We start from the raw sequence: 26,339 nt of genomic DNA, 5'->3' as shown, positions 1-26,339 counted from the left end.
CTGGAGGCGGACCGCGGAAAGGGGCGCGATGGATGAAGGTGCGCTGCTCCCCGGAGAAGCGCATTCGGGAGAGGAGGATTCTGCGAATCCCTCGCCGCTCCGTCGCGGCCGCTCACTCCAGAGGAGGAAATGGAAGCGAGAGCAACTGAACGGCAGTTTCTCGCAGCCCCTGGTGAGTCAGGCAGGGCAGGTCAGGGCGTCGTTTGCCCGCAGTAAAGATGGTGGTGTTTCCTGTTTTCACTGTTGCGGGAGAGGATTCCCTCGATTCTGGTCGCTCTTTACGCGGCGGCTTCTCCCTGTCCCGATTCCACCCCTTGCCTGAGTCCTCCGTCTCTCCTTCCCCGAGCCGCTTCTTTTCTCGGCGCGTTGTGCGGTGATGCCGGGGAGGCTTGCAAAAGCCGGGGAGCTCGGGTTTCCCCAGATAAACTGAGTTTGACGAGCGGGGAAAGATCCGTCCTTCTGATGAAAACACGAGTGGAAAAGCATGCGGGGGATTGGGGGGTGAGGGAGAGGAAACGCGCTTCTGAAGCGAAGTTGCCCGAAGTGCCCGTTTAATGCTCGGTTTCCCTTTCTCTTTCCCTATTAAGTGAACCTGCGCCGTCTTCCGTAATCCTAGTTTGGATTGCTTTTGCGTCTTCTTTATTCTAGGGTTCCCCTATGCGTTGCCCGTTTGCCTCTCGGGATGGGGTTTATTGGGAGAGGTCCCTGCGCTGCGTTCTCCTTCTGAATCCCGTCTCGGCGCTCCATCATGTTGCGCTTGTCCTCCTGTCCCTCGTTTTAGACCCGAGCCGGCTTCTCTCCAACCCCTCTTAGAGCCATTGGAAACTGCTACTCGTTTGTCCATCTGTCCCACTGGCAACAGGACTCCGGGGTCTGAGAAACCCACTTCCCGTCGCCTGATCCGTTTAGTTTATCAGGGATTGAACCTCGGGTTTTCTGCTTGTAAAATATTTCCTCCGTCGCGTTCCTATAGTAAATGCCCTAACGTCAGCTTGAAAAATAGTTACAGTTTAAATGACAATGGCCGATAACGGTAAATGCCATAAAGCAGTCTGTTGACAGATTAAGCAAGGAAACTGTCCCAACCCTTGATACTGAAATGTGATTCAGCTTAGAGGAAACCCTTGTTAATTTCGTGGCTTTATGGAACTATTACTATATAAAGAATAAACGTATTACTTTATTTCTGTCTTGTTGGAGACAGGAAGGGAAACTGGTGAAAGTAACACGACTCTCACTGAACCTTACTGGTTTTTTTTTCCCTCTTGAGATGGGGAAGTTTACAAGTGTGTGTGTTTTAAGTTATCATGATGTAATGTAACTGATTTACAATCACAGGATAGCAAAAACCAGGAACTATCTTAAGAAACTGGAGATGAAATGGATGTTGATTACATGCAAATCCATGAAATGTCCATATTAAAACATATAAAAAATGCTACATGCAGACATCTAGAAATAAGTTCATAAGATTTCCCAAGCCTCCTTGACCTGTTATCTTAATAGAGCCCCAAATGTTTGTTTCTAAGCAAGGCAATTATTAAGTAAGTTTTGGTCTATTTAATAATCTTTTTGGCCACAATTGTTAAGCGAAACACTGCAATTGTTAAGTTAATGGTGTGGTCATTAATCAAATCCGGGTTTTCCCATTGTTTGCTTGTCTGGAAGCCAGGTGGGATGACATCACCCTTGTCATAAATACTATACTATACTAACTAGCATAAATACATGCTAGCTGCCAAGTGTCCAAATTTTGATCATGTGCCCATGGGGATGCTGCAATGGTCATAAGTGTGAAAAACAGCCATAAGTCACTTTTTCAATGCTCTTATAACTTTGAATGTTCACTAAACTAATGATTGTATGTGTGCGATTTGCTGTAAAGAAAAAGAAAAGCCATTAAATGTATCACTATGAGAAAGGGGGACGGGAAAGTGTGGTGGTGTCTATAGCAATTTCTGCAACAATCTTTGCAGCAGAGGATTGACACAAAGTGAAAAATGTAATGGCCAAAGTTCTATGCAAGATGATTTAATAGTATTATATTGACCACAGTTATTAATTCTCTAATAAGATCTTGCTAAAATTGGCAGCTCCTTTAAAGCAGTGGGAGCTGCTTTGGAACAGGTGGAACAGGTTATTACTGAGGCTGATTGCTGAAACATGACATGCTAGTATTAAAAAGGAATTCAATTGTTTGCCATTGCACTTCCCCTCAGTTCCAATTCTAGTATGGTCTACAAAATGAGAGGCTCCAGACGAAGGTCGTTCTGAATGCGTATAGTTTTAGTGCTGATTCTAGTTGTTTTATTTTATTTTACATGGAACATTTGTTTCTCTTGAACTATGAACATATTTTAAAATATTTTGAAAGTATTGTTTTTTAAAAGGGATAGAAATAACTATCTTTCAAATAAATAGTAACTACAATGTTGGAACTACACTTTCCAGAAGTTAAAATTAAAAAAATTAAAATTATCTGGCATAAATATAACATTACCATGCCAAAAGATGAGCGTCTCTTGTTAAGTTGGAGAAAGCCTGCATTTTCTACCTTTTCCAAGATAATGCAGCTAATTTAGCATTGTACTGCTTACTAAGCAACCTACCCTTTGATGATACCCTCAGGTGCTTGAAAGTTTGTGAACCCTTTTGAATTTCAATATTTCTATATCAATGTGACCTAAAACATCTGCTCTCCACCACAAGTCCTAAAACTAGATAAAGAGAAGACAATAATACATTTTTCCATTTATTTATAGAGGAAAATGAGCCAAAGCTCTCAACATAGTCATCCTTGCTGCAGTCCTCATTTATTTCCTCTGTATGATCCTCTTTCAGCTGATCACTCACTTTTGTATTCAAAACATATCATCCATTCATTCTTGACCCCCTTCCTTCTTGTTTTCCCACACACACAACACAAATAATTACTTCCCCCTATAGTCTTTTTTGTTTCTCTTGATATTCCAAGCTCTTGTTGTCATATAACAAGGGAGAGATGCAATCTTATGCCCCATTTATATAAAAAGTCCCAGCAGAGGTGTGAATCCTGTTCAGGATCGTCCATTGCTGACATGGTACTTCATAGCTTGGCACCTTTTTTGTGGGGACATTTATATGTCTTCCTATATCTTCCTATGTCTGGGCATTCAGTGACCCATTTGGCTTTTCATTGGGAATTGATGTTAAAGTTGTTCGGGAGATGTTGTGCCAGTGGGCTTCCTGGATTTGCGTCTTCTGGTTGATAAATGAGGAAGGTCAACATGCATTGGTAGGAGTGAGTTGCTCATAATTTTTCTGTATTCTCTCACAAGTGCATTTTGCCTTTGTAAAGTTGGCAGTGCTATTTGGCTCAGAACAGGAAACCAGCTATTCAGAGTGGTTTTAATACATCCGCTTATAATCCTCGTAGTGTTGAGATTGGCATCTAACTTACTAGTATGGCAGCTATTAAGCCACGTAGGGGAACAGTATTCTGCTGCAGAGAAGACAAATCCTAATGCTGATGACCTCAGGGTGGCATCTCCCCAATAATTCCATATAATTTCTGGAGTATGTTGTTCCTAGTATTGGTTTTTACCACTGTATTCCCTAGGTCAATGTTTTTCAACCACTGTGCCGCGGTACACTAGTGTGCCGTGACATAGTGTAAGGTGTGCCGTGGGAGAATTACTTTATATATATTCAATATAGGCACAGAGTTAAAAAAATTTAACATTTTGTAATGGTGGTATGCCTCGTGATTTTTTTCATGAAAAAAGTGTGCCTTTGCACAAAAAAGGTTGAAAAACACTGCCCTAGGTGTATCTTGTAGGAGAGAGTCCATTACTCCCAGGTACTTTGGATGAGGATCATAGGGGAGTAAGTTGTTGTTTAAGTAGACGTTCGGGCTTTATATGCTAATTTGTTGTTAAGGTTGGAAGCACATAATTACTATTTTACTGATGCTAGTGAGCCTCCAATTATTGAAGAATTTTCCCAAGATTTTAAGATCTTGGACAGAAAGTTATCAGCTACCTCTATGTGCTTTTCTTGTTCTGCTGTGGCCAAATCATCAGGGTATCCAAATTTGTGTCTCTTTATCGGCAGCATATCTGATATATTATAAAATAAATAGCTGCAAGAGTTTGCAGCAAGAGCTCAAAAGGGCAGCTTTCAACTCTGTCTTGAGGTTTGACAGGTTTTAGAAGTAATATTATTTTAGCTTTTTTGAATTCTGATGGGAGGCAGCTATTGGAAACTACATCTGAGAGGAATTTACCAATAGGATACAACAAATTCATTTTTATCACTCTATTTTTTTGCAATTGTTCTCTCCATTTTCCCTGTCAAACAGAACTATTTTAATACTCAAGATAGTAGCTATTGTCAAATCAGATTGGATTAATATATTGGCACCCATGGGCATTTTGGCTATTTGAAGCACGTTACTATAACAGTTATGGGGGGTGTCTTATAATAGGAAATATATTTCCTTTGAGAGTTTGGTGAGCCTTAGTATGAAGCAGAGTGAGGCAGCTGGAACATCTGAGAATTAGTAAAATAATCCTCCCCTCCTTTTTTGTGCCTGCTGCAATCAGCTAAATGCTTTTAGAGGTAGCAAGGACAGGAACGAGTGGGTGGTAAATAAAAGCCGATGACCCTGAGATTTAATAGTCTGACTACAGTACTTCGCCTTCGTTCCCAGGCAAGGTCATCACTCTTGTACTTTCTGCATCTGTCAATGGGCAGCCAGAAAATTAAAGAGGAATCAACAACCATTTAGGAAAAACTCATCTTGTCTAGGGCTCTTAATATGTGTTTTTTGCTGCTTTATAAAATGAATTGTAAGCCATGTTACAAATAGTATAAGCAAAACTAACCACTATTCATTCAGCAAGAAATTTCCCATTTGAATTCATCTTGTGACCAACAGGTAGATCAGGACCATTTATTTTGAAAAAAGAGAAGCCAGTTTAGCATGCTGATTTCTTTACTCTTTAAAATGCAGCCTTTGTAATTTTTCATGCTTCAGTTACAAATTACTCTTGTTTCATTAAGCAAACACTGAGATTTGCAACAAAGTGTAGCAGTGCAGAGTACTTCTGTTCCAGAATCCCAAATTCACTTTCTTCCTGCTCCCCAATCTCTCAATTCTCAATTTTTCCCTTGAATAGATGTTTGGCTATGTTGCTCTTTCCTTTCTTTTCTTTTTTGCCTCCTGCTTCCTTCCTCCCCAAACTTTTTCATCTTAAGCAAACCAGGATATTTCTTAGGCTTACTTCTACTTGGTTCTTTCTCGTATAAAAATGATAACAGGTGTGGATATGACTATTTTGACCACATAAGGATCCACATTCAGAGACTCAGTTAATCTTATGTACGGATACCAATTTAATAATTTAGTATCTTGTAACCAATATAAGCAGTAGCAAGACTACTAAAAAGTGACTTTTCAGAAGTATTGAAAAATACTGAATAAGACCAGGTCATATTTCATTATTGTAATCCAAAAATCTGTGGAGAGCATCAGGTTTTCCAATCTCAGATGGTGAATACAGAATTTAGCATTTGCATTTTCTATCTATCCCTGTATATTTAAAGTTTATCCAGGATTTTAAGTATGTTTTTTCTCTTCAGAACACTGATTGACTCTAAAAAGTTTGAAAGACTAGGAAATGCTTTCCCATTGGGGAAAGTAAGTTAAGATCAAAGCTTTTGGGAAATAGGTCAGAGTGGTGGATAGTTTCTTACCCAGTCAATGAAAGTTTGCAGGTCACTTTTCTCCCCTAAAGAAATTCAGTTGACCCACTAATTCTGAGGCATCTTTCAAATGCCACAAGATTCTAGCACAAGTAGTGCCACAAGTAGTGGCAGTTTAGCATGGCAGTCTATGCCTTTTTTAACTTCAAGAAACCATTTCCCCCTTAATCCAAAGGTTGGTTCCTTTGAAGTTAAACCTAGCCTTTTCAAAGACTAACCAATATGAATTTATTCTGAAGTCCTTGAATATGTACTTACAAATGTTAAGATCAAAACAAACCTGGGTGAGAAAGAAAGGGATTTTACCTTATAAATTTGCTACTTGTAGAAGGGTATATAGGATCCATGTCTTCTATTGATTCATGATGCATCAATCACAAATATCAAATGTACGTAATTTTATATTAAGGCATGAAAAGCCCCTGTTAATAAACCCCTTTTGCTTTGATTGAAGTAATTTGTACTTGGGAGGGAGATGAAAAACCCACTTCGCAAAAGTATTGAGTCTTTCTCAAATCCAGGAACTGGGTTCTTTCCAGCTCCATGCCAATCGGGTGCCTGAATTTCATAGCAATAACAATGTTTTTCCTTCAGCTTCCCCATGTGAAGCTGAAAGGCTGTGTTTAGGTAGCAGTGTCTTCAGTACCTGGGCTGAAGCAATAGTATCACTTCTGCTGATGTGTTAAGGTTCTCAGCATCCTTCTATAACAGGGATCTCCAAACTTGGCAAGCAATCCAGACTTGTGGATTTTAACTCCCAGAGTTCCTAACACTACAAATCTTAAAGTTGCTACGTTTGGAGACCCCTTCTGTATAAGAAGGAATTATTGTGGTGTTGAGTTCCTGTTTGCCATTCTGTGTAATGCTCCATTAAATTAATAGAAGGGGAAGCAGCTGGCCAGAAATTAATATATAGGGGTTTTCTTTATTTTCCAGATTTCCTGGAGGGTACTTGTTGCGGCATCTAATCTGTCTCAAAGCCAACAAGTGTCTCGGTGTTCAAGTGAAGACTTGAAACGATATATGCTTCTTTGAATCCAATCCAGCATTTTAACTACCTTAAATTATCTCCTCTCTTTGTAGGAAATTATTGATCTCACTGGAGAAGACATAGTTGTGCGAACAACAGCATGCAATGACTTGGAGATAATTGATCTTACAGAGCCTGAGGAGGTCGTGATCAACTCCCTCCAGGACCATAGCTGCTTTGCCTGGGACCTGAAGCCATCAACTTCAGTCTGTGCTGAGCCCATCTGCTCTTCTAATGGTCTCACTGTTGTTGATGCTGAGAGCAAATGTACTGTGCCAGTGGCCATGTGGGTTCAGGACCGTGAGCGATCTTCCCCCAAAGTAGGTGTAGGAAAACTAGACTACCTTCCAAGTAACAGATTCTTCTGCCATTCCAACTACAGTGAGGAATCTGAAGGCAGCAGTCACACCACTTACAACAGTGATTTGGGCTCTTTGGGAAGTCCTCAGCTGGAATCTGATGTTTTCTCTTTCTCATCAGGCAATGACGGTTCTGAACGTCCCATGCCCTTGGACAGTGTAGAGCCTCCCCAGGCTTGCTCATCTGAAAAAAAACCCAACTTGCAGTTCTATCCCCGGCATCAGAGACCATCCCCAAGCCTCTGCTACTCTTCTTTGAACACTGCCAAATCTGTAACTGAAGCTGCTCAGCCTTTGCACCAGGCAAACAAGCCACGGCGTGCCATGGAATCAAATGTCCAGGAACAATCCAAGCGGACTGATATCAAGGTCTGGTTGAAAACACTGCAGTATTGCCATGGAATCCCTGTACATCATCCCCTTCTTCAAAATGTGGTGGAAAAGGAGTCAAGAAAGGTAATTTGCAGGAGATAAGCACATCCCAAGCAGGACTTTGAAGTCCACATCAGTCTGGATTTTAGAATTTCTAAAACTCAGAATAGCTGCAAGATACATTGGCTCCATAACTCAAATAGGCTTGGTTTAGATTGCATAGTTTGTTTGCAGAAAGCTATCAGGTTGTCCAGCTCAAATGAATTGCTAGGATACATTTCCTATCAAATAAAACAAAACACGAGTAAAGTCATATTTTTTCATCAAAAAGTCAGTTCCACTATAAGTAGATACTGCCATGATGGGGAAAAACAGCCATTGGGGGGGGGGGGGAGTTGTTTGTTATAAACATTTTTGGGTGTAAAAGTAGTAGGTGATTTTATGTACACACATATCTGTTCTGCTGAATTTGCAGATCTTAGGATTTAGTCTGCCTTTCTATCCAAAGCCAATGGTAGCATCAAAGCTGTTTGCACAGCTAGAGATCTTTTCTTCCAGGTGCATTACATTTACCCCATTAATAAGGCATAAGCTTTTTAGTCCAAAAACAATAAAATAAAGTTTTGCTATATGACAGAGATGGAATGGAATGGATCAAACTGGGACTTTCAGCCAGCATGTCCAGACATTTAGGCATTACATTATAATTCCACATTCAAGGCTTTGTTAATAACAATTATGAACATTAAAACCTTTTCTCTGAGATACACCTGATAAAAGCAGAGTTCCTCTCTGATTTCATTCAGGTATCATCTAAGCCAAAATATGATTTACTTGATTTTGGCTCAGTATGTTATGGAAATTCAGTCAACTGTTTTAATTCAGTAAATTACAAAGGAATAACTTGGATTTGCACAATTTGCTAATCTATCAAATCTCAACTATCAGGTGGTGCCTTGTTACATTCTGGTTTAACTGTTTGGTATTATGTTATAAAAACTCAATAACAATCTCACCTCCTCTAGAAGGCACAAAGTTCATATTAAAGTACAGAGCAACATGTTCTAATTCATGTCATCCTAGCAGTGTATATTTCTTGCTAAATCTTCTTTCTTAATCAAGTTGTCAAACAGAATCTCCGGCTTGGTTACTTAAAGGTGGAAGGCATCACATCAAAGAGGATAAGGCTGAGACCAAGCAGGTAGTAATTGTTCTGGTCCACCAGCAGCCTGCGGAGCTGGCAGCAGAGTCAGACAGTGAGGAGGTTGGGGAGGAACATGGGCCAGTCCTGGAGTCTGGGGAAGCTCGGACGAGGCCTCTGCCTCGGAGGCAGAGATGGGGCCAAGGCCATCTGGTAGTTATTTGCGGCCTCCGGAGTCTGACATCAGCAAGGCAGAAGAACAGCGGGAGCCTGTTCCCAATGTGTGCGTGCGCAGAGCTGCCAGAAGGCAAGAACAATTAAGAAAACAGGGTTGACTTGGGCGTAAGGCTTGGAAATGATTGGCCCCTCCCGTAAGACATAAAAGAGGAGCGAACGGGAAGTGAGCCTTTGCAGGAAGCAATTAGTTCATCTGGTTGGTTCAAGCTTTGAAAAGTTGTTTGACTCTATGCTAAGTTTGGCCTTGCTCTGCCTTTGGCAATTGGTCTCTGGCCGGATTCCAAGGGAGATAAGGTGGGTGTTTATCAACATTCCCCTGAAAGACTGTGGCAACTCGAGCAGACATCTGTCGGAATCTTCACAGACTGTTTGTGAAGCCTTGCGGGCTGTGAATGACCATAATTCACAGCCGTATAAATAAAACAGGGTTTTTTGGGACTGTGATTTATGCTTTCTCAGGAAGTCTAGGTCAGAACAGTAATAGCCAACATCAGATGAGGCTTGAACCCAATAAGGCTATGTGTGTTCAATCTAATGCATTCGGCATGATAAATCAGAACTGAGATATCTAATGTGGTACCTGTGGGCACCTCCTATAATGCTTGTCAGAGCCACTGTACTATTCCACTCATTAATTTCATAAAGACTGTTGAAAAAGGAAGTACCAGCCTGTTTTTAAGAGTCCTTGGAGTCCAAATAGACCTCTTAAAAAATAAAAATGGTGAATGGTTGTAACCCACAGCTTTGTTGATAAATATATCTAGTGTGCTGAAAAAGATCAAATGACGGTGATGAGGAGTATCCTGGAGACAGCAGCATCTGCACAAGCTACAAAGATATTAAAATAATACATGTGAGATAACATAATTATGCAAATAGAATGACATCGTGATGTTTAAAGAAAGTAGAAGAATCATGTCATTTGTTTGATGATACTATCATGCAGGTACAGTCATTTCTTCTCCATCCCTACCTTCCAGCCATATGTACCTATAAGGTGCATCAAGGAATCATATCACCAGGCAGCTAATGGATATTGTATGATACTGGTTACACCACTATAGCAACCTTCTGAAAATGGACAATTCCGACCCACCCCTGTATGTATGTATGTGTGAGGGGGGTGAAACCTATAATGTGAGTCTGCTGCTCCAAAAGAGGTTAGGGATCACTGAACAACAGCAAACATTGTCTAATATTCTCTTTTATTGTAAAAATAGCTTAATTTCCCAGAACATTCAGTTTAGTGAAGAGGTTCAATGTAAGACCCATCACACAAGTTTTGCAAGGTTTGAATTAGAAATAAATTTTCAACTAAAACTGAAAGAAATATTCTAACCAATGTCCATAATGTGTATGTAATAATCAAAATTATTTTTAAAAATGGGCAATCTGAACAATAAAACTATCTGAAGTTTTTCACCCCATATAATTACTGCCAGATACTATATGCATGTTCATCTTCCTTTATGCACAGGATAAAAGACTAAAAACCCAACCTATTCCATTCCGGAGATTAAACATGGTGTCCAGCACAATTGAAGAGAATTTTTTCCAGGGAACCTTGGATTTCCTTATGGACTATGTATCCTCTAAATACTACCCACCAAAAGATGTCACAACCTATGTGGTCAGGCAGATTCTGCTGAGCCCAGAGCATCAAGAGGGGCAACAGGAGATACAGAAGGATGCTTATGTGTTGTTGATGAAAATCCAGGCGTAAGTGTTCTCCCACTCCTCCAGTTACTTGGTAGGATTTTGCATCAGGCCATTAGGCCTTTCTTAGCTTTGGGCTATGGTATCAAGTATCAGATCAAAACTGATAAGACAACGCTTTGTTCCCAGAGGTTTTCTTTGATATTATTTCTAAATGCCATAAGTGCCAGAGCTCAAAAAGATTAGCTATCCCTGCCCTAAGCTGAAGGGATTTGAGCATTCATCTTTTTTTTAATAGCAAATACAACCCATGAAGAAACAACAGATTAGTTTTAATTTGAAATGTACTACATCTAAACTGTTTAGCAGAAAGTTTTGACAAGTATGTTGTGATGGTATAAAAAGCTTAATTTTAATTTTTAGACTTCATCCAGCAACAGTTGATACAGTGGTGTGGGACTGGCAACTGCTAAATGAAGTCATGGAAGTGCAGGTATGTTGATGACCCCCCCTTTAGATGAGAAGAAAAATCCTTAATATGTAAAAGCAAAGAGTTTGAATCAGACCGGTCTGGTTCGAAGATACAGCAGAAAAAACCACTGAGGTTATTATTAAACCAGAGATTATTAAACAATCTATCTTGGAACCACATGGCTGTTCTGAAGGAAGAATTGAAAGGAATTAACCCTATTATATGTGGTTTTGATGCAGCAAAATGCTCTGCTTCTTATATCTTGGACATCTCTACGTGGCCCTTGTATTCAACCTGAAAACCCTAATTGTTCTTGAAAGCCATCTCTGCACAATGTAGCCTCCCTGTCATCCGCAGCTCACCGTCACGCCATCTGACTTCAGGTTTTCCTGAACCAATGCTTTCACCATCTCTCCGTGTTTCATGCGCTTCCAGATTCCACTTATGGCCACACACTCATATACTCATAACCTGCTGGGGAACATGAATCTTGTAAGCCCCACTTGTTTTTTGCCTGGGATTTCCAAACAGGTGCAGCTAGAGCAGCCAGGAGTCACAGTCCTAGTCAACAGCTGGGAAGTAAATTAGGAACACACAAATCACTTTCAACTGAGCTCTGGCATGTCAATTCTTTGGAATACCTGGAGACCCTATAGATTTACAGAAGTAGAAAAACTGGTCTCTTTCTCCCTCCCTCCCTCCCTCCCTCCTTCCCTCTTGCTCACACACACACACACTCACACACACATACACACACACACCCCTCAACTAGGTGCCAGGCAATAGCAAGAGAGTCAGAAGCTGCCAAGTCTGGATCTAAAAGACTCAGTCTGGCCTCCCTTTTATACCCAAAGTCCTTGCCTTGTTGATTTGCAAGTCTGTGTTTATTTGTAAATCAGACTTGTTGATTTACAAATCTGATTTACCAGCAGTTGATGGGATGAAGGGGAGGGTTGGAGCTTTTTGTCAGGCCCAGCCTTCTTTGTCTGCTTCAGCTGACATTTTTCCTTTCTTTCCCTAATCATTTGTTTCCTTCTTATCTACTTCCTCCAAAGGACCTTTTTGACAAAGTTCTTGGTTTTTGTCCTCTCTGCTTACAGCTTCATCTTTAGGTTATGGCAGTTTCAGCCTAGTATTGCATTAGATGAAGCCTTCCTATTTGCACCAAATGTTGCTCTTTGGCAGCAATAGAGTTGCTGATGTAATAGGGTGTAGGAAATGACCAGTCTGAGACTAGGGGAGGGATCAAACACATCATCAGTCATGAGTCCCTTCGCGCCCACAAGAGATGGCTAGTTCAGCCCACCTTAAATTCCTTCTACTCTTATCTCCCACTAATTTCCCTTGGCCGGTCAGATTATTGTAGAGCTCAAGCTTACAATAAATTGTTATACCCATTTGAACTGTCTGGATCTCCTAATTTTCCTGGCACTTGACACAGAGGAGGGATTTGCCGCGCAGCTTTTAGTCACTTTCAGTTGGTGAACTTGTCAGCAGGCACAACAGCAGGGAAATTAGCTAAATGTAGAGGATTCTCCTATTCCCCCTAATGACCTGCAGCACTCTGGGCTAGGGGTGTGCAGGATTGCTTTCCTACCATGACCTTCATGTTATGAAGATTTCCCCAATATTGATTGCCTATCGGAAGTTGGTTTAATAGGAGCACTTCTGGAGGGTTTTAATTTAGTTTAAATGTGGGATGGCACCAATCATGTGACTGTTCTGGGGTGGGGTTCTGTTTTGACTAATTATTATTTTTTTAGAATGCCCTAAATAGCTAAGGCTTGAATTGCAAGAATAAAGAAGTTGGATGCTGGATCACCCACAAGATTAGCAAATATTAGTAATTTAATCTTTCTGTCCAGGAAATTTCCTGTTTTTACTGTTCGCTTTCACTGTTGAAAGAGCAGAAACTGTATGGATCACACGCAACTGGCAGAGTCCTCTATGACTACCAAGCAGTGTGCACATCATTTTGCAGCCAAGTCCATCTGTGAATCAGGGCCTCATTCTTTTTTTTTTTTTCAAAACAAACACAACATATAAAATCTTCCTTCTTTACATACTGTAGAAAGTGTATCAGATGGTTGCAAAAGGCTTTCGTGCATCTCTTCCACAGTCATCAAGCATAATTCATATTAACTCAAGTATTTTAACTCAGATATTTATACATGTTACCCTTATCATAGCTCCATTTTTATTTGACTATAATTGTTTAAACGTCCACCATAAAATATACCAAGATTTAACACATAACCACATACTGGCATTTCATTTAATATTTCTAAAATCCTCCAATAACACTGAATCCTTATGTCCTATTCTAGCTAAACATCCATAATATTTAATAACAAAAGTTTTCTAATCCTCCTTTCCAAATCATTGTTTGCAATTTTCATCCAGGTTCCTTATGTTGTACCCATACATATATATAGGTTGTCATCATTATCCCTCCTTTATTTGACTATATCCTGTATCATAACATTTTCCCCCTAATAATCAAAACTTAACTGTATCTAACTTAGTTCTTTTTTATTAACCTTTGTATATAATCCAAAAGTATTTCTAATATTCCTTTCATGGGTACCATTCAATATTCATATCCAATTATTACTTATCATAACACTACACATTATATATATATTATTATCATTATCAATTATTTATTTAACTATATCTATTATCACTAAATTTCACTAAGTTTAACTAGTTTTAAGTTATATTCTTCCATCTATCAACCTGTATCTTTCCAATAAAAAAACCAATCTCATATCTTCTGCCATTTGTGGTACCAATCCTCTAATCATCTTCTTAATCAGCTTTGTATGGACTTCTCTTAGCAACTCCTTGCTTATAAGATCTCTCATATAATCTTGATGCCCTCTTTCTGTTTCCTTATTCAGCTTGTCTCTGATTGTCAGCAGAGTTATCAATGCTTTTGCTAATAGAATTTCTTTCTTTAAGTCCATAGATTCTTTAATTTTATCTTCTTCTATATCTTGACCTTTGGAATAGATTTCCTCTCCATTTAATTCCTCTTTCAGTATTCCATTCTTTCCATTTTCAGGAACAAACCAATTACCATAGATATCAGCAGGTTTAGTCTCTTTATATTCATTTTCCATTTTGGTTTTTTGAGTTTCAATCACACCGTTTTGCATTTGATGCAAAACGGTGTGATTGAAATCCTCAATTTTTTTATCATATTTTCTTATTATGTACTCTAGGTATTCCAGTTTTTTCTCTACTATATTTGATAATTTCTGTAGTTCTGAAAATATATTCTACAAAGTTAAGACCTCTATTTTCTCTTGATGTTGTGCCATTCTTACAAACACAGCTGCTCTAGCGTTGGAAGGTTAATAAAATTAAAGCATAGATTCACAAAGAATGTTGTTTTCACTTTTCTCTGATTGAAAATGTACTTCAAAGGGACATCTGTGTGTTTCCCTTCTTATCACTCTGTAGCCAAACAGTAAAATCTTGGGTGCCAAGTCAAAACAATCCGTGAAAAAAAAAATGTTCCATTTTGAATACACAAAGCTCCGATCAACAAAACCTCCCAGCCTCCGAGCAGAAACAGTATTAAAGAGTTTCTTTTTGTATCTTTTTTGTATTTCAAGTTAGAAAAAGAGGTCCAATCTTTAAATGAATTAGAAAAATACCCATAGCAATAAAAGAGGAAAACTTTAGTCCATAGATTACAGAGAGTCACAAAGAGAGGGTAGAAGAAGAAAACTTAATCCATCCATTTCAAAAGGTTTGCATAGATTCGATCCATGAAAATAGCATTTAAAAACTAAGATAACCACTGTCCCAAACCATTCCAAATTTAATTCTGCCAGTTGGTTCTTCTATTCTTCCATTTAAATTGATTTTTAAGTTTTTATAGGCAGTCTCTTTTTTAAAACAATAAAAATTCCTCACCAGCTGGAAACACTTTCTCTTTCCATATCCTTCCGTTTTGGAGCCGCCCTGACTTTATCAGCCTTGGCTGGATTTTTTGTCGCCGGCTGGAAGAACTTCTCTTGCTTCTTTCAGGGATTTTGCGATATCCCTGAGATCAGCGAGACCTATTCTTCCTGTTTACTGTCTCTTCGGGACGGTTTAGGTCTATTTGGACCACACAGCGGCAAAAGTGTTGGCTATGGTCTCAGAGCATTGAGACCACACAAACATATCATTGCAACATTGGCTCCTCCTTTCAAGCCCTCATTCTTGTTTTTGTTCTGGCTGAATGCGTAACATCCACAAGTACCAACAGGTTCTTTTTAAAACTCTGGCTGGGTTGATTCCCCCTGTCCAACTGTATCCACATAAAATCTATACACAAACAATATTAATGGATTGATAACCTGTTTTATCTAAAATGCTAAAACCACAAACTGTCACAATTGAATTAATCTGGTAGTACATGGTACAAAGCTAGTTATTAAGATATGCCTCATTTTTATTACTTCCTGGTGCAATACCTGTTTTTCACCTCAGTTTGTCCATTATGTTGGTAACCAGTTTACTTGGGTGTGCCTTCCACTAAGTGGTCAGAACAATTGCTTTGTAGTGGTACACTAGTATGATTCATTATTCTATCTTTCTAATTGTCTGACATCCACAGGAAGAGATAATTCCTGGCCGAATCCTCTTCTTACAGTATGTGATACAGACCTTAGAAGATGACTTCCAAAAGATGATCAGGACTGGTGTTCTGCACAGATCCATTGCCAAGGCAGTGCTTTCATGTGACAAGTGCTTCGGAAATGTCAAGTAATTTGCATTTTTACTCACTGACTAGAATCCTGGGGTTCTGGGAAAATCTCTTTTGCAAATATTCTCCACTGCTTGGATGTATTGCAATAACAAACTTGGCAATAGCAAACTTGCCTGAGTTTCAGCCAAAGCAATGGGGCTAGAAGGTGTTGGATAAAGTAAATGGCAGTTAGGGCACTTCCTCCTCTCTCTTTATGGCTTTTTCTGCTTCTCTTTTTCTTGCTGTGTGCAAAGCAGCCTGCCAAATAAGAGACAGACTGCTCTTTTCCAAGGTCTGGTTTGCCTTCATGCAAAGGGCTATGGGATTTAGGATGAGGGCTGCAAGTTCCTTACTGCCCACCTTAGAACACTATAAAAATATTGTGAAATATTAGTCCAAAACCCAACTACATGTATGAATGGGACTCACAAAGAAGAAATGACAAAGACAGCTGTGGCAGAGGGAAGAGTCAATGTGTAAACCAACTGTTCATAATTCCTCTCTAGATAAGGAGAGGACTTGAGATCGCCCACAAGTGCTTCAGACAGTTGCTTCTCGTGCAGTGGTTGTAAGCTCTAAACCTGGTGGGTTTACAGCTCTGTGAGATGAGGGTAATCACGTAAGGAGAATGCTTGTTAACTACTTTTCAGCTTTTACAGTGGCAAACCTTACCAAAAAAATAAGTTTTAAATATAAGTTTAAGGACATTCTAAAAAGTTTCTAAAACAAACAAAAAAAGAATGGTTAAAACTCTGATTTTAGAAATCCAGGTTTTAGATTTTGCAGACTAAGGGTCCAAATAAATTTGAAATAACATTTTGGAATTGATTATAAAGAATATTTCCTGTTAGAAAATGCTTTTGTTTTATATTCTTAAAAAAACACAAGGATTTAAAGTTTAGATACTAAATGAAATTAAAGGAACAAAAGATTATAGTTAAAAGAGAACTCAAACATGATAATATAGAACGAAGCAAAATTCTTTAACATTGGACATACTGAAGGGTATTTTTGAACAATTGGTCCAAAAGTTAATTTTAATTGTGTCTATCTCTATAGATTTTGTTTAAAAGATGATATGGAAAAGGAACAAGTTCTACCTGACAAAATCGATTTGAAAATAGAAAGTGTCAGGCTACATTTTAGAATGACATGAAAAAAAGATGTCACACTGAGCATATGAAAGAAACTGGCTGATGTCTTAATAATTATAAGAAATATACAAATAAGAAACCAAAAGAGTGAGCTGGATAATTTTCCTATATTGGATTTACAAAAGAGGCTGGTTTAAGCTTTGAAGAATTTTGTGAAATGGGACAAAAAGTGAAAGAAATCAAGTTCTAGGATCTTTGAAGGGACTAAAGATCAAGATCGTTAGAAGTAAAAGGAAGAAATATAAAATTAGTTTATTTGATCAAGGTTAAAATATATTTTATCTCTGGAGATTCTTACTGGACTTTTGCTGACACCGGACTAAAATGACAAGGTTTTATAGATTTGTTTATAAATAAGAGATGGGATATGGAAATAAGAAATAATTTGTTGTTTTTTAAGAGATGATAAGTTATACTTGTAAGGAGTGGGGGGAGAGAAATCATTTCTTTTCATTTACTTTATTGTATTATTTTTTTCTTCCTTTTTATTTTTTCTTTTGTGCATCCTTATTTTTATTCTTTTGTTAATTTTTATTCTTGTGAATTGTATTCTTTAATGTAATTACTATTTTTAAAAAATGTATGAGCAATATGTGAGATTATATATCACATGTGTGCCTCTCTAATTCCGATTTCTGTTCAGGGAAGTGATTGAATGGCTAATAGCTGTGGTCACAGGGGCCAGAATTTCTCAGCAAAGAAAATTCCTGCAAGAAACCAAAAATGTATTGATAGGCAAATCCAGACATCAGAGCTGTAATTCTATTCCAGAACTGTCCTTAAATGAGACACTGCAGAAAGAGGATGCCTCCATACAATTTCAGGTTCAAAAGTAAGCAGATTCAAGTTTGCTTTCTTTGAAATTCATATGACTGTGTTTTTCTCCTTGAATTCTCCTAAATCTTAAATGAAGCAATATCTGTTGTTTTAGTAAATAAATGTTTCCAAACCTGGGGTGGCCTAAATACACTCAGAAAGTGTTAATTGTATGTAATGTACTTGGTTATGACTGACTTAAAATGGAACTGTATCTATCTATCATCTATCGTATCTATCTATCAATCATCTATCTTTACCCACCTCACAAGTTTTACTCTCGGTGGCTCATAATAATTAAAAACAACTGAAACAGTAAAACATAAACCACTACAGTGTATAACTATCCTAAAACCATGTTAAAAAAATTAATAAAACAATCATGGTTGATGAATATAAATCGTACATCCATTTAATAAAACAATTGCCAAGTCTCACCACTACCGCTGGATCCTCAGGTATGAGGGCACCGCTAAGTCATCAGTCCCTTCATAAATCTACATTTTGAGGGAATGGCCGTCCAGCAGGCAAGTACTATGACAGAAAAGGTTCTGTTCCTGGGTCTCATCAGATGTCATTTCCTACATAGTAGACAAGGCCTGCAACATGCCTCCCCCGATGGATCTGATGGGATGGTAGATGTAACCAGGGAGAGGCGGTCCCTTAAATTTCCCTGCTCATTCCACATAGGGTTTTACAGATCATTACCAGCATCTTGAACTGCACCTGGAAACCAGTGAAGCACATGGAACAAAATGTAACGAGGGCTGCTCAAGAGTGCACAAAACTGCCCGTATATTTGGCACCAGCTTCCAAATGCAGGAGGATAGCCCAAGTATAGCATATTACAGCAATCCATTTACTATATATAACATATGTATTACAGTGGCAATTAAGGTTCTCCTTTATCAATATTTTGGGGGACTGAACAGAAGAAACATCTCAACTAGTTTCAGCCAGTGCCAAGAGAAAAGATCCATAGTCTTTCCCTCCTATTAAGAGGGGTATAAAATATAACAGAAGTATGTGATCTGACTGCTGTTCTTGGGAAGAGCATTCAGTCCATCCCCGCTATATTGCAGGTCAACCAGGGAAAGTATTTTGATAGCAACTCCACCTCAAGAGCAAATTGTTTGCCTCTCCTTTCATTTTTTTTCACTATCCCAAGGCTACATGAGTTTCATTAAATTGCAGGTTCTAAATGGCATTGTCTAGTGTAATTCAAGAAATGAAATTGGTGTGCTGTGTCTTCTGAAATGACTATGACTTTAAGGTTGTGGTGATTATCTTAGTTTTCATACTTCCCCTAAATGGTGGTGGTTAGTTGAGTAACATTTTGTTTCCCTGGTTTAGGGAAGCTGCACTTCTACAAAGGATGCTTTCAATAGCAGTTGAAGTGGACAAATCTCCAAATTGCAATGCCAGTAAAATTGCAGATATGATTTTTTCTTCTCTGCTGAATATTCCCAAGCGGGGCCAAAGGTAATGGATAAATAAACTATTGCATTCACTCTTCCTCAGAACTGATTTCTTTTGTATTGATTGTGCAACTCTGCATTAGCCGTGTTCTCATAATATTCCTAGATTGGCCAGGCATTTCTGAGCAAAGAGCAAGTGTTGAAACTATGCTTTTTCTAAAAGGTTAAAGATCTACCACAGAGTTGGAGACCCATGCCAAATTACTTCTTTAAATACAGAAAGAACATAAACTGCATGCCTTTGCTTCTTTAACTACATGTTGTCAGGTGTATGCATTTATGTATACACCCGAAAATGTATGCATACATTTTATGTATGATGTAAATATAGGATTGCTTGGAAATCAGCCAAGTGTCAGCCAAGCATATAGCAGAATCATAGCCGAGCTTGTAAAAGTCTATAAAAAGGTGGCCAGGAGAAATAAAAGTCATTGATCACGTCATTAATTGTACATTGTAAATACTTTCTCAAACGACCACCATGAATACTTTTGAATTTCTCTCACTCACCTTGGGTGGGAAAAGATCCATGGAAGATGACGGGAGAAATTATTGACCAGTATTACCTCCATGTATGGATCATGTCTAATCACTGATGTTTTTTCCATAATTTATCAATGTATCCTGTCAATAATTACTATATTGTGTGACAATGAATTCCATAATTACATTTCAGAGAAAAAGTATATGTTTTATTGACCTGAATTTGTTATAATTCAGATATGTTGAATGATGCCAACATCTATTATTTTATGACTGAAAAAAATAACCTTCCAGCAATCCACTAGTTCCAGCCCTTCCTCAGTTTTACATACTTCTATAACCTCTCTAATTTAGAATATATATTCTGATAACACAAATTAACAGACTACTAATCCATTTGCCAGAATTTACCTGGTTCCCTCATTCACCCAGTATACAGAAGCTAGGTGGGTCTTTTGCAGTCTGCCTGCCGGATGGTTTGACTGCAACTTCCATTATGCCACGCTTGGGTGCAGTTCAGCACACCTAAAGGATGACCAAGTGAAGAAGACTGGTTTGCTTCACTTCCATGGCAATAAGGAACAATTCGGTTAAAATTTAATTTTAAAGCACTCAGGGAAAATATCGAAAATAAAATTCTTTATTGGCCAAGTGTGATTGGACACACAAGGAATTTGTCTTCGATGCATAAGCTCCCAGTGTACATAAAAGATACAGCTGATGAATCGTGATCATAGTCATCATAAATACATTCATCATGAATCATAAAATACAACAGTGATAGTTATAGGTTACTAAATAAGCAATCAAAATCATACTAGAAATTTAAAAAATCAATATAATTCGTAAGATACAAGCAACAAGGTTATAGTCATAAGTAGAAAACGAGATAAATAATAGGAAAGATGAGAAGAATAGTAACACAGTCTTAGCAAATAGTTTGATAGTGTTGTGCGAATTAGTTGTTTAGCAGAGTGATGGCATGCGGGAACAAACTGCCCTTGTGTCTAACTAGACACAAGGACCCACAGCTGAGTTTTGACCATCACTTGTCAGCTGTGACCAGGGGGGCATTTGCCCAGGTTCGCCTGGTGCGCCAGTTGCGGCCCTACCTGAACCGGGAGGCCCTCACAACAGTCACTCGAGCCCTTGTGATCTCTAGGCTGGAATACTGCAATGTGCTCTACATGGGGCTGCCCTTGAAGAGCATCCGGCGACATCAGCTAGTCCAGAATGCGGTCGCGCGAGTGATCGTGGGCGCACCACGGTTCGCCCACATAACACCGATCCTCCGTGAGCTGCGCTGGCTACCTGTTGATCTCCGGGTGCACTTCAAGGTCCTACTTACCATCCACAAAGCGCTCCATGGTAGTGGATCTGGCTATTTGAGAGACCGCCTTCTGCCAATTACCTCCCTGCGTCCCATCAGATCGCACAGGGTAGGCCTCCTCCGAATTCCATCCGCCAGTCAGTGCCGACTGGCGACTACGCGGAGGAGAGCCTTCTCAGTTGCAGCACCGACACTATGGAACAATCTCCCCGTGGAGATCCGCACCCTCACCACTGTCCAGGCCTTCCGCACGGCCCTCAAGATCTGGCTATCCCGTCAGGCCTGGGGATAGGACTTTACTCTCTCCCCGCCCGAATGCTGAGTGAATGTTGTGTTTTTATTGTTAATTATTTTTATTCACATTTTTTTTATGTCTTGTCTTGCACTCCCCTCCCTCATTATTGTAAGCCGCCCTGAGTCCCCTCAGGGAAAAGGGCGGCCTATAAGTGTTCAATAAAACTCATAAAAACTCATAAACTATTCTGGTGTGCAGTGCCCTATAGCGTTGTTTTGAGGGTAGAAGTTGAAACAATTTATGTCCAGGATGTACAGGGTCTGAAGATACTTTCACAGCCCTTTTTGACTCTTGCAGTACTCAGGCTATGAGTGCTAAGAATGCCTGTTTATCAAACTGAAATCAAGCAGAGAAGCTGAGAATGTAATCTAACCCGATCTTGACTGAACATTTCCTAGGTATCACAAAGTAAACATCTGAAGCAGGATAGCATGTTTTGAGTTTTCAGCCTGCAATAATTGAACTTTATAAGAGATGGTGTTCAAATCTTTTAGGCAAGCTTCAGGGGTCACAGAACGAACTTGAAATGTTCTCTAATCCACAGAGATTGAGACCATCTCAGCTGTTGATTTATCTTTGTCCGAACAAGTTTCATTTCATCCCATGATGCAGAGCTAGAGAAGACTCTTTCATTTGAGATTTTTGTTTTGTTTTATTGTTCCTTTGGTTTAGACATGAGCCTCTTTAAAATTTTTGCTCCTAAACTAGTGCAGAACTTAAAACTTCACTCTTTCCAATGTGTCAACTTGCAGGGACATCTTCCTGAGCACCATGGATTGTCACCTTCTACGATGCAAAGTGTTGGAGCTCCTTTTGCATCATAGCTGCTCTAAACCACCCAACGAGCCTTTGTCTTTGACAAAAATATTGTATTTTCTGAACAATGTTTCCTTGCTGCTAACATATCAGGTAATTTGCTTCCTTCATTTATATTGATAGAACTGAAACCCGAAATATGGTGGGCACCTACAATGTTTATGCATTGTTTTAATCGGTTGTTATCGAAAGTTATTTGAAATATAGTATTTCAAAGGCCTTTTAAAATATCAATATGTAGCACTTGTGAAATCCTGAATAAAATCCTTCCGTTCACAGGACAGGGAAAAATTGTGGCAGAGATGGGATGAAATTCTTCATCAAATGAATTTATTATTGCTGAGTTACCGTAAAATTGTTCTAGGTAAGAAGCTTCCTTATGGCTCATAAACTTCTCTTTATACTATCTGAGTAGGGGTCAATATTGTCAGCTAGACTTATTAGGACATCTTGCATGAATTAGCAGATACTTAAAATACTGTAAGCTGAAATGGTTATTTCAGGTATTACAAGCTTAGAATAAAACATGCCATACTCAAAATGTTGTCCCTAGCTTTAGATAAAAATAAAGTCTTTCCTTTCATGCATTTTTGAGGTCCAGTGCTTTGCAATTTGCTTATTTCTGTTTGTTCATAATTCTTCCAAACCATGGAGTTTGGGAGAGGCATGAGCCAATAATGTCAGGCACATATTTTTTAATCTGCTGCCATTGGTTGGAGTAAATCTTATCTATCATCCATCTACCTATCTATCTATCATCTGTCTGTCTGTCTATTTGTCTGTCTATCATCTATCTATCTATACCTATCTATCTATCTACATATCTACCTGCCTGCCTGCCTGCCTACCTACCTACATGGTAGTCCATCTCAAACAAATGACCCCCGATGGTGAACAATCATAAAATTAATTTAAACCAATTAAATAGTCAATGCAAAAAATAAATAGAAGTCAAGAAAAGTATAATAAAGACATATAACCAGGAAACAGGCCTCTTCACACATTCAGGCCCCTGGGCCAGGACACATAACTAGTTCATCAAAGGCCAGCAGATTTGAGGCTATCCTATTACATGAAAAGCGAATGTTCCAAAGGGCAAGTGGAATGGCAGAAAGGTACACCTTGTAGACTACCAACAGGCATTCCTTGACTGATGGGGCTCAGAGCATGCCCATCCAGACTGTATTGGACGGGTAGAAACACTGGAAGAAGATGGTCCCTTGGGTAACCTGTGAACCATTGAAGTTCACAAAATAGTGATCTTGCACGTGTTCTTTTGTCAGTTGCCAAATCATGTCCAAATTCTTGTGACCCCATGGACCACAGCATACCAGCCCCCCTATCCTCCACTGTATCCCAATGTTCACTTATGTTCATTGTGTTGATGACACTATCTAACCATCTCATCCTCCGCCATTCCCTTTTCCTTTTACTTTCAATCTTCCCCAACATTAGAGTCTTTTCCAATGATGTGTTAAGTACCTGATACCATTTATTACCTGTACAATTACATGCTGCACCAGTTGAAGCTTCTGAATGCTCTTCAAAGGCAGCTCCATTGCAGCAATCTAGACGGCAGGTCACAATGACAATGAACAGAACCTTCAGGTCCAGGAATGGACAACTGGTGTATAAACCAAAGGTGTGCAAAGGCCCTCTTAGTCACAGCTGCCACTTGCTCTTCCATCAGGGCCCTTAATGCAAGAGAACACCAGACTGCACACCAAGTCCCTCCAAGGCAGTGGCACCCCATCCAGGACCAAGGGAAAACTCTTGACATCAGAAGACCCAAATACCCAAAGACATTCATTCCTGCTTAGGTTGAGCCAAAAACCACTGTGTCCCTACACCCTCCAGGCACTGAAACAGGATGTCCATTGCATCACTCAGTCAACCTTGGGTGGAAATATAAAGTTGGATGTCAGTATATTGATATCTGAAATGGTCAGATCACTTTACCCAGCAGCCTCCTGCAGAAGTTAAATAAGAGAGGAAAGATGATTGACCCTTGATGCGTCCCATAGGGTAGGGACTGTAGGCTGGATTTCACCCAATTAACGCCAACTGGAACCAGCCCAGGAGGAACAATACAGTGCGGCCCACATCCAATTCCTGGAGCCGGTCCAGGATACCAAGGTTGATGGTATCAAAGGCAGCTGAGAAGTCAAGAAAAGCAAGGATGGATCTGCTAACCACATCCCATTTCCACCAGAGGGTTAACCCTAACCCTAACAGAGGTCATTGGGACTGATTCTTGCATAGTAATGACCCAATGACCCTGCCCCAAGGCTGGAACTCAACACAGAGCATATCCAAATAACTGTATTTACTAGATGTGCAGCATATTTCTCACAGTGACCTGAACAGGGCCGCTGAATGACTAGCTGCAGATGCAATAAGAGCAGAAAAATAATTACTTTTTGCCATCCTTAACGCCACAAGATAGGCTCTAATAGCGGCTCTAGCTCATGCTCAATCATCCTCACCCTTTATCATTTGCACCAGTACTCTAGGTGTCTCTTTGCCCTCTTCATCTCTCTTAGTTCAACCATAAAGCCACAGAGAATTCTGAAAGGCTACTTGGGCTGCTTTGACTACTGTTTAGACTGACTCCAAAGAGCAACGGTTGCTTTTTACTATTGGAATTGTAAAACAATGTTTTAAAAAAATAAATTATTCCATTGGCTAAGCAATAGGAATAATTTTGAGTTCTCATTGCTTCTATGAATTCACTGTTTCAAGTAGAGTTGTTTAGCGTTTCGGTATAACGCTATTTTAATTTTGTATGCAACCTTACAAGATTTGCCATCACTTGTTAATACGAAGCAGGATCGATTATGAAAAAATAAAAGACTATCTCTGAAGAGATGCAATCCTCAGAATTGCTGTATTTTAGCATTTTTAAACTTATTTTTTTCCACACATTAATTTCAATTAACATGGGACAAAATAGAGATTTTCCTATTACAACTACATGGGTAATTACAACCTAAACTATCAATCTGATGGTAAAACAAACTATAACTTTCAACAATTGCTTCTATCCTTTTTTACAGGGCACTTAAGAAACTCAGTGTATGAACGTATTAATTTAATTATCAAAGCTGCTAAACCCAAACTACAGTCAAAAGATTATATTGAAAAAAGCGATATAAAGCACAGCATTCACAGCATCCAGAAAAAACTCCGCCAGATTCCAGGACAGCCGATTCCCTCCCCCATCAGTGAAAAGATTGAATTACTCCAAGTATTGCTTTCCACTGCTATGGATATCTAACTCTTGGAGGACTGTTGGATGCTGACACATGGACCTCTTCCTAAGTCTAATAAGTTCTTTAAAAAAAATTAAAGTATTTTTTGTTTGATTGCAGTAAGTTGCACTGTATTCTCAGTCACTGGATTAGTCAAGGACTTTTCAAGTTTATTCTAAATTTGTTAATAACAGTTTGTCTAGTTTTATTTCTATTTGTGTTTTATACAACTTTTATAATAAATTTTATTAACTGAAAAGAAGAATGAGCTTGGTCTTTTTAAAAGAAAGATTACAGGTTATAGGAGATTAGATAGATATACAATATTATATTAATATAGATGTCAATCCACCAATAATAGGTCATGGTCCCAGATAAATCTTAGTAACAGATAATACATGCAGGGCTGGGAGCTTACTATTACAGTTAATTCTCAGTTAATGATAGTACTTGGGAGAAGAATTTCTGTCGCTAAGCAATATGATCATAAAGTATGATGTCACATTATTGCATTGCTTAGCGACAGCAATCCCAGAACTCCCTGTGCCATCATTAAGTGAGGATCACAGGTCATTAAGCAAGTTTCAGGCAGTTGTAAGAAGACAATAGGCAGATAAAGATGGCTGTTGCTAGGCAAGGGAGGGTGTGCAAGTGATGTGTGAATGTGGCAGGGCTGAGGATGGCTCCTTTGGATGGGAGAAGATGAGAGCGACTTATTGGAACGACTTGTGGCCTTTCCTGCTGGCTTCCCCATTGATTTTTCTTGTGGGAAACTGGCAGGGAATATCACAAATGGTGATTGTAAGACCATAGAACACTGCAACTGTCGTGTCAACCAGCTGCCAAGTGCCCAAATCACAAGACCGTGTGGGTGCTAGGATGGCCAGAACCTTGAGGACCAGTCATAAGTAGATTTATTCAGTGCTATCACAACTTTGAATGGTCACTGAAGAAGTC

At 39.1% G+C, this 26,339-nt stretch overlaps 1 protein-coding gene across 1 annotated transcript; it reads left to right on the top strand.

Moving 5' to 3' along the window:
- On the top strand, positions 1-25,481 carry SIMC1 (SUMO interacting motifs containing 1). Its single transcript, XM_014065439.2, has 10 exons — positions 1-172; positions 6,829-7,590; positions 10,362-10,603; positions 10,964-11,033; positions 15,628-15,776; positions 17,557-17,745; positions 19,083-19,211; positions 22,068-22,224; positions 22,411-22,495; positions 25,188-25,481. The coding sequence occupies exons 1-10, from the start codon at positions 29-31 to the stop codon at positions 25,406-25,408; spliced, it is 2,148 nt and encodes a 715-aa protein (XP_013920914.2). The 5' UTR covers positions 1-28; the 3' UTR covers positions 25,409-25,481.
- Positions 25,482-26,339: the final 858 nt, after the last annotated feature.

Source organism: Thamnophis sirtalis, unplaced genomic scaffold (genome assembly GCF_051295495.1).
Source record: "Thamnophis sirtalis isolate CommonGarterSnake01/CBP01778 unplaced genomic scaffold, rThaSir2_p1.2 scaffold_3, whole genome shotgun sequence".
In the NCBI taxonomy this organism is placed as follows: domain Eukaryota; kingdom Metazoa; phylum Chordata; class Lepidosauria; order Squamata; family Natricidae; genus Thamnophis; species Thamnophis sirtalis.
Note: the sequence above shows the minus strand (reverse complement) of the source record. Positions and strands in the feature narration are given on the sequence as shown.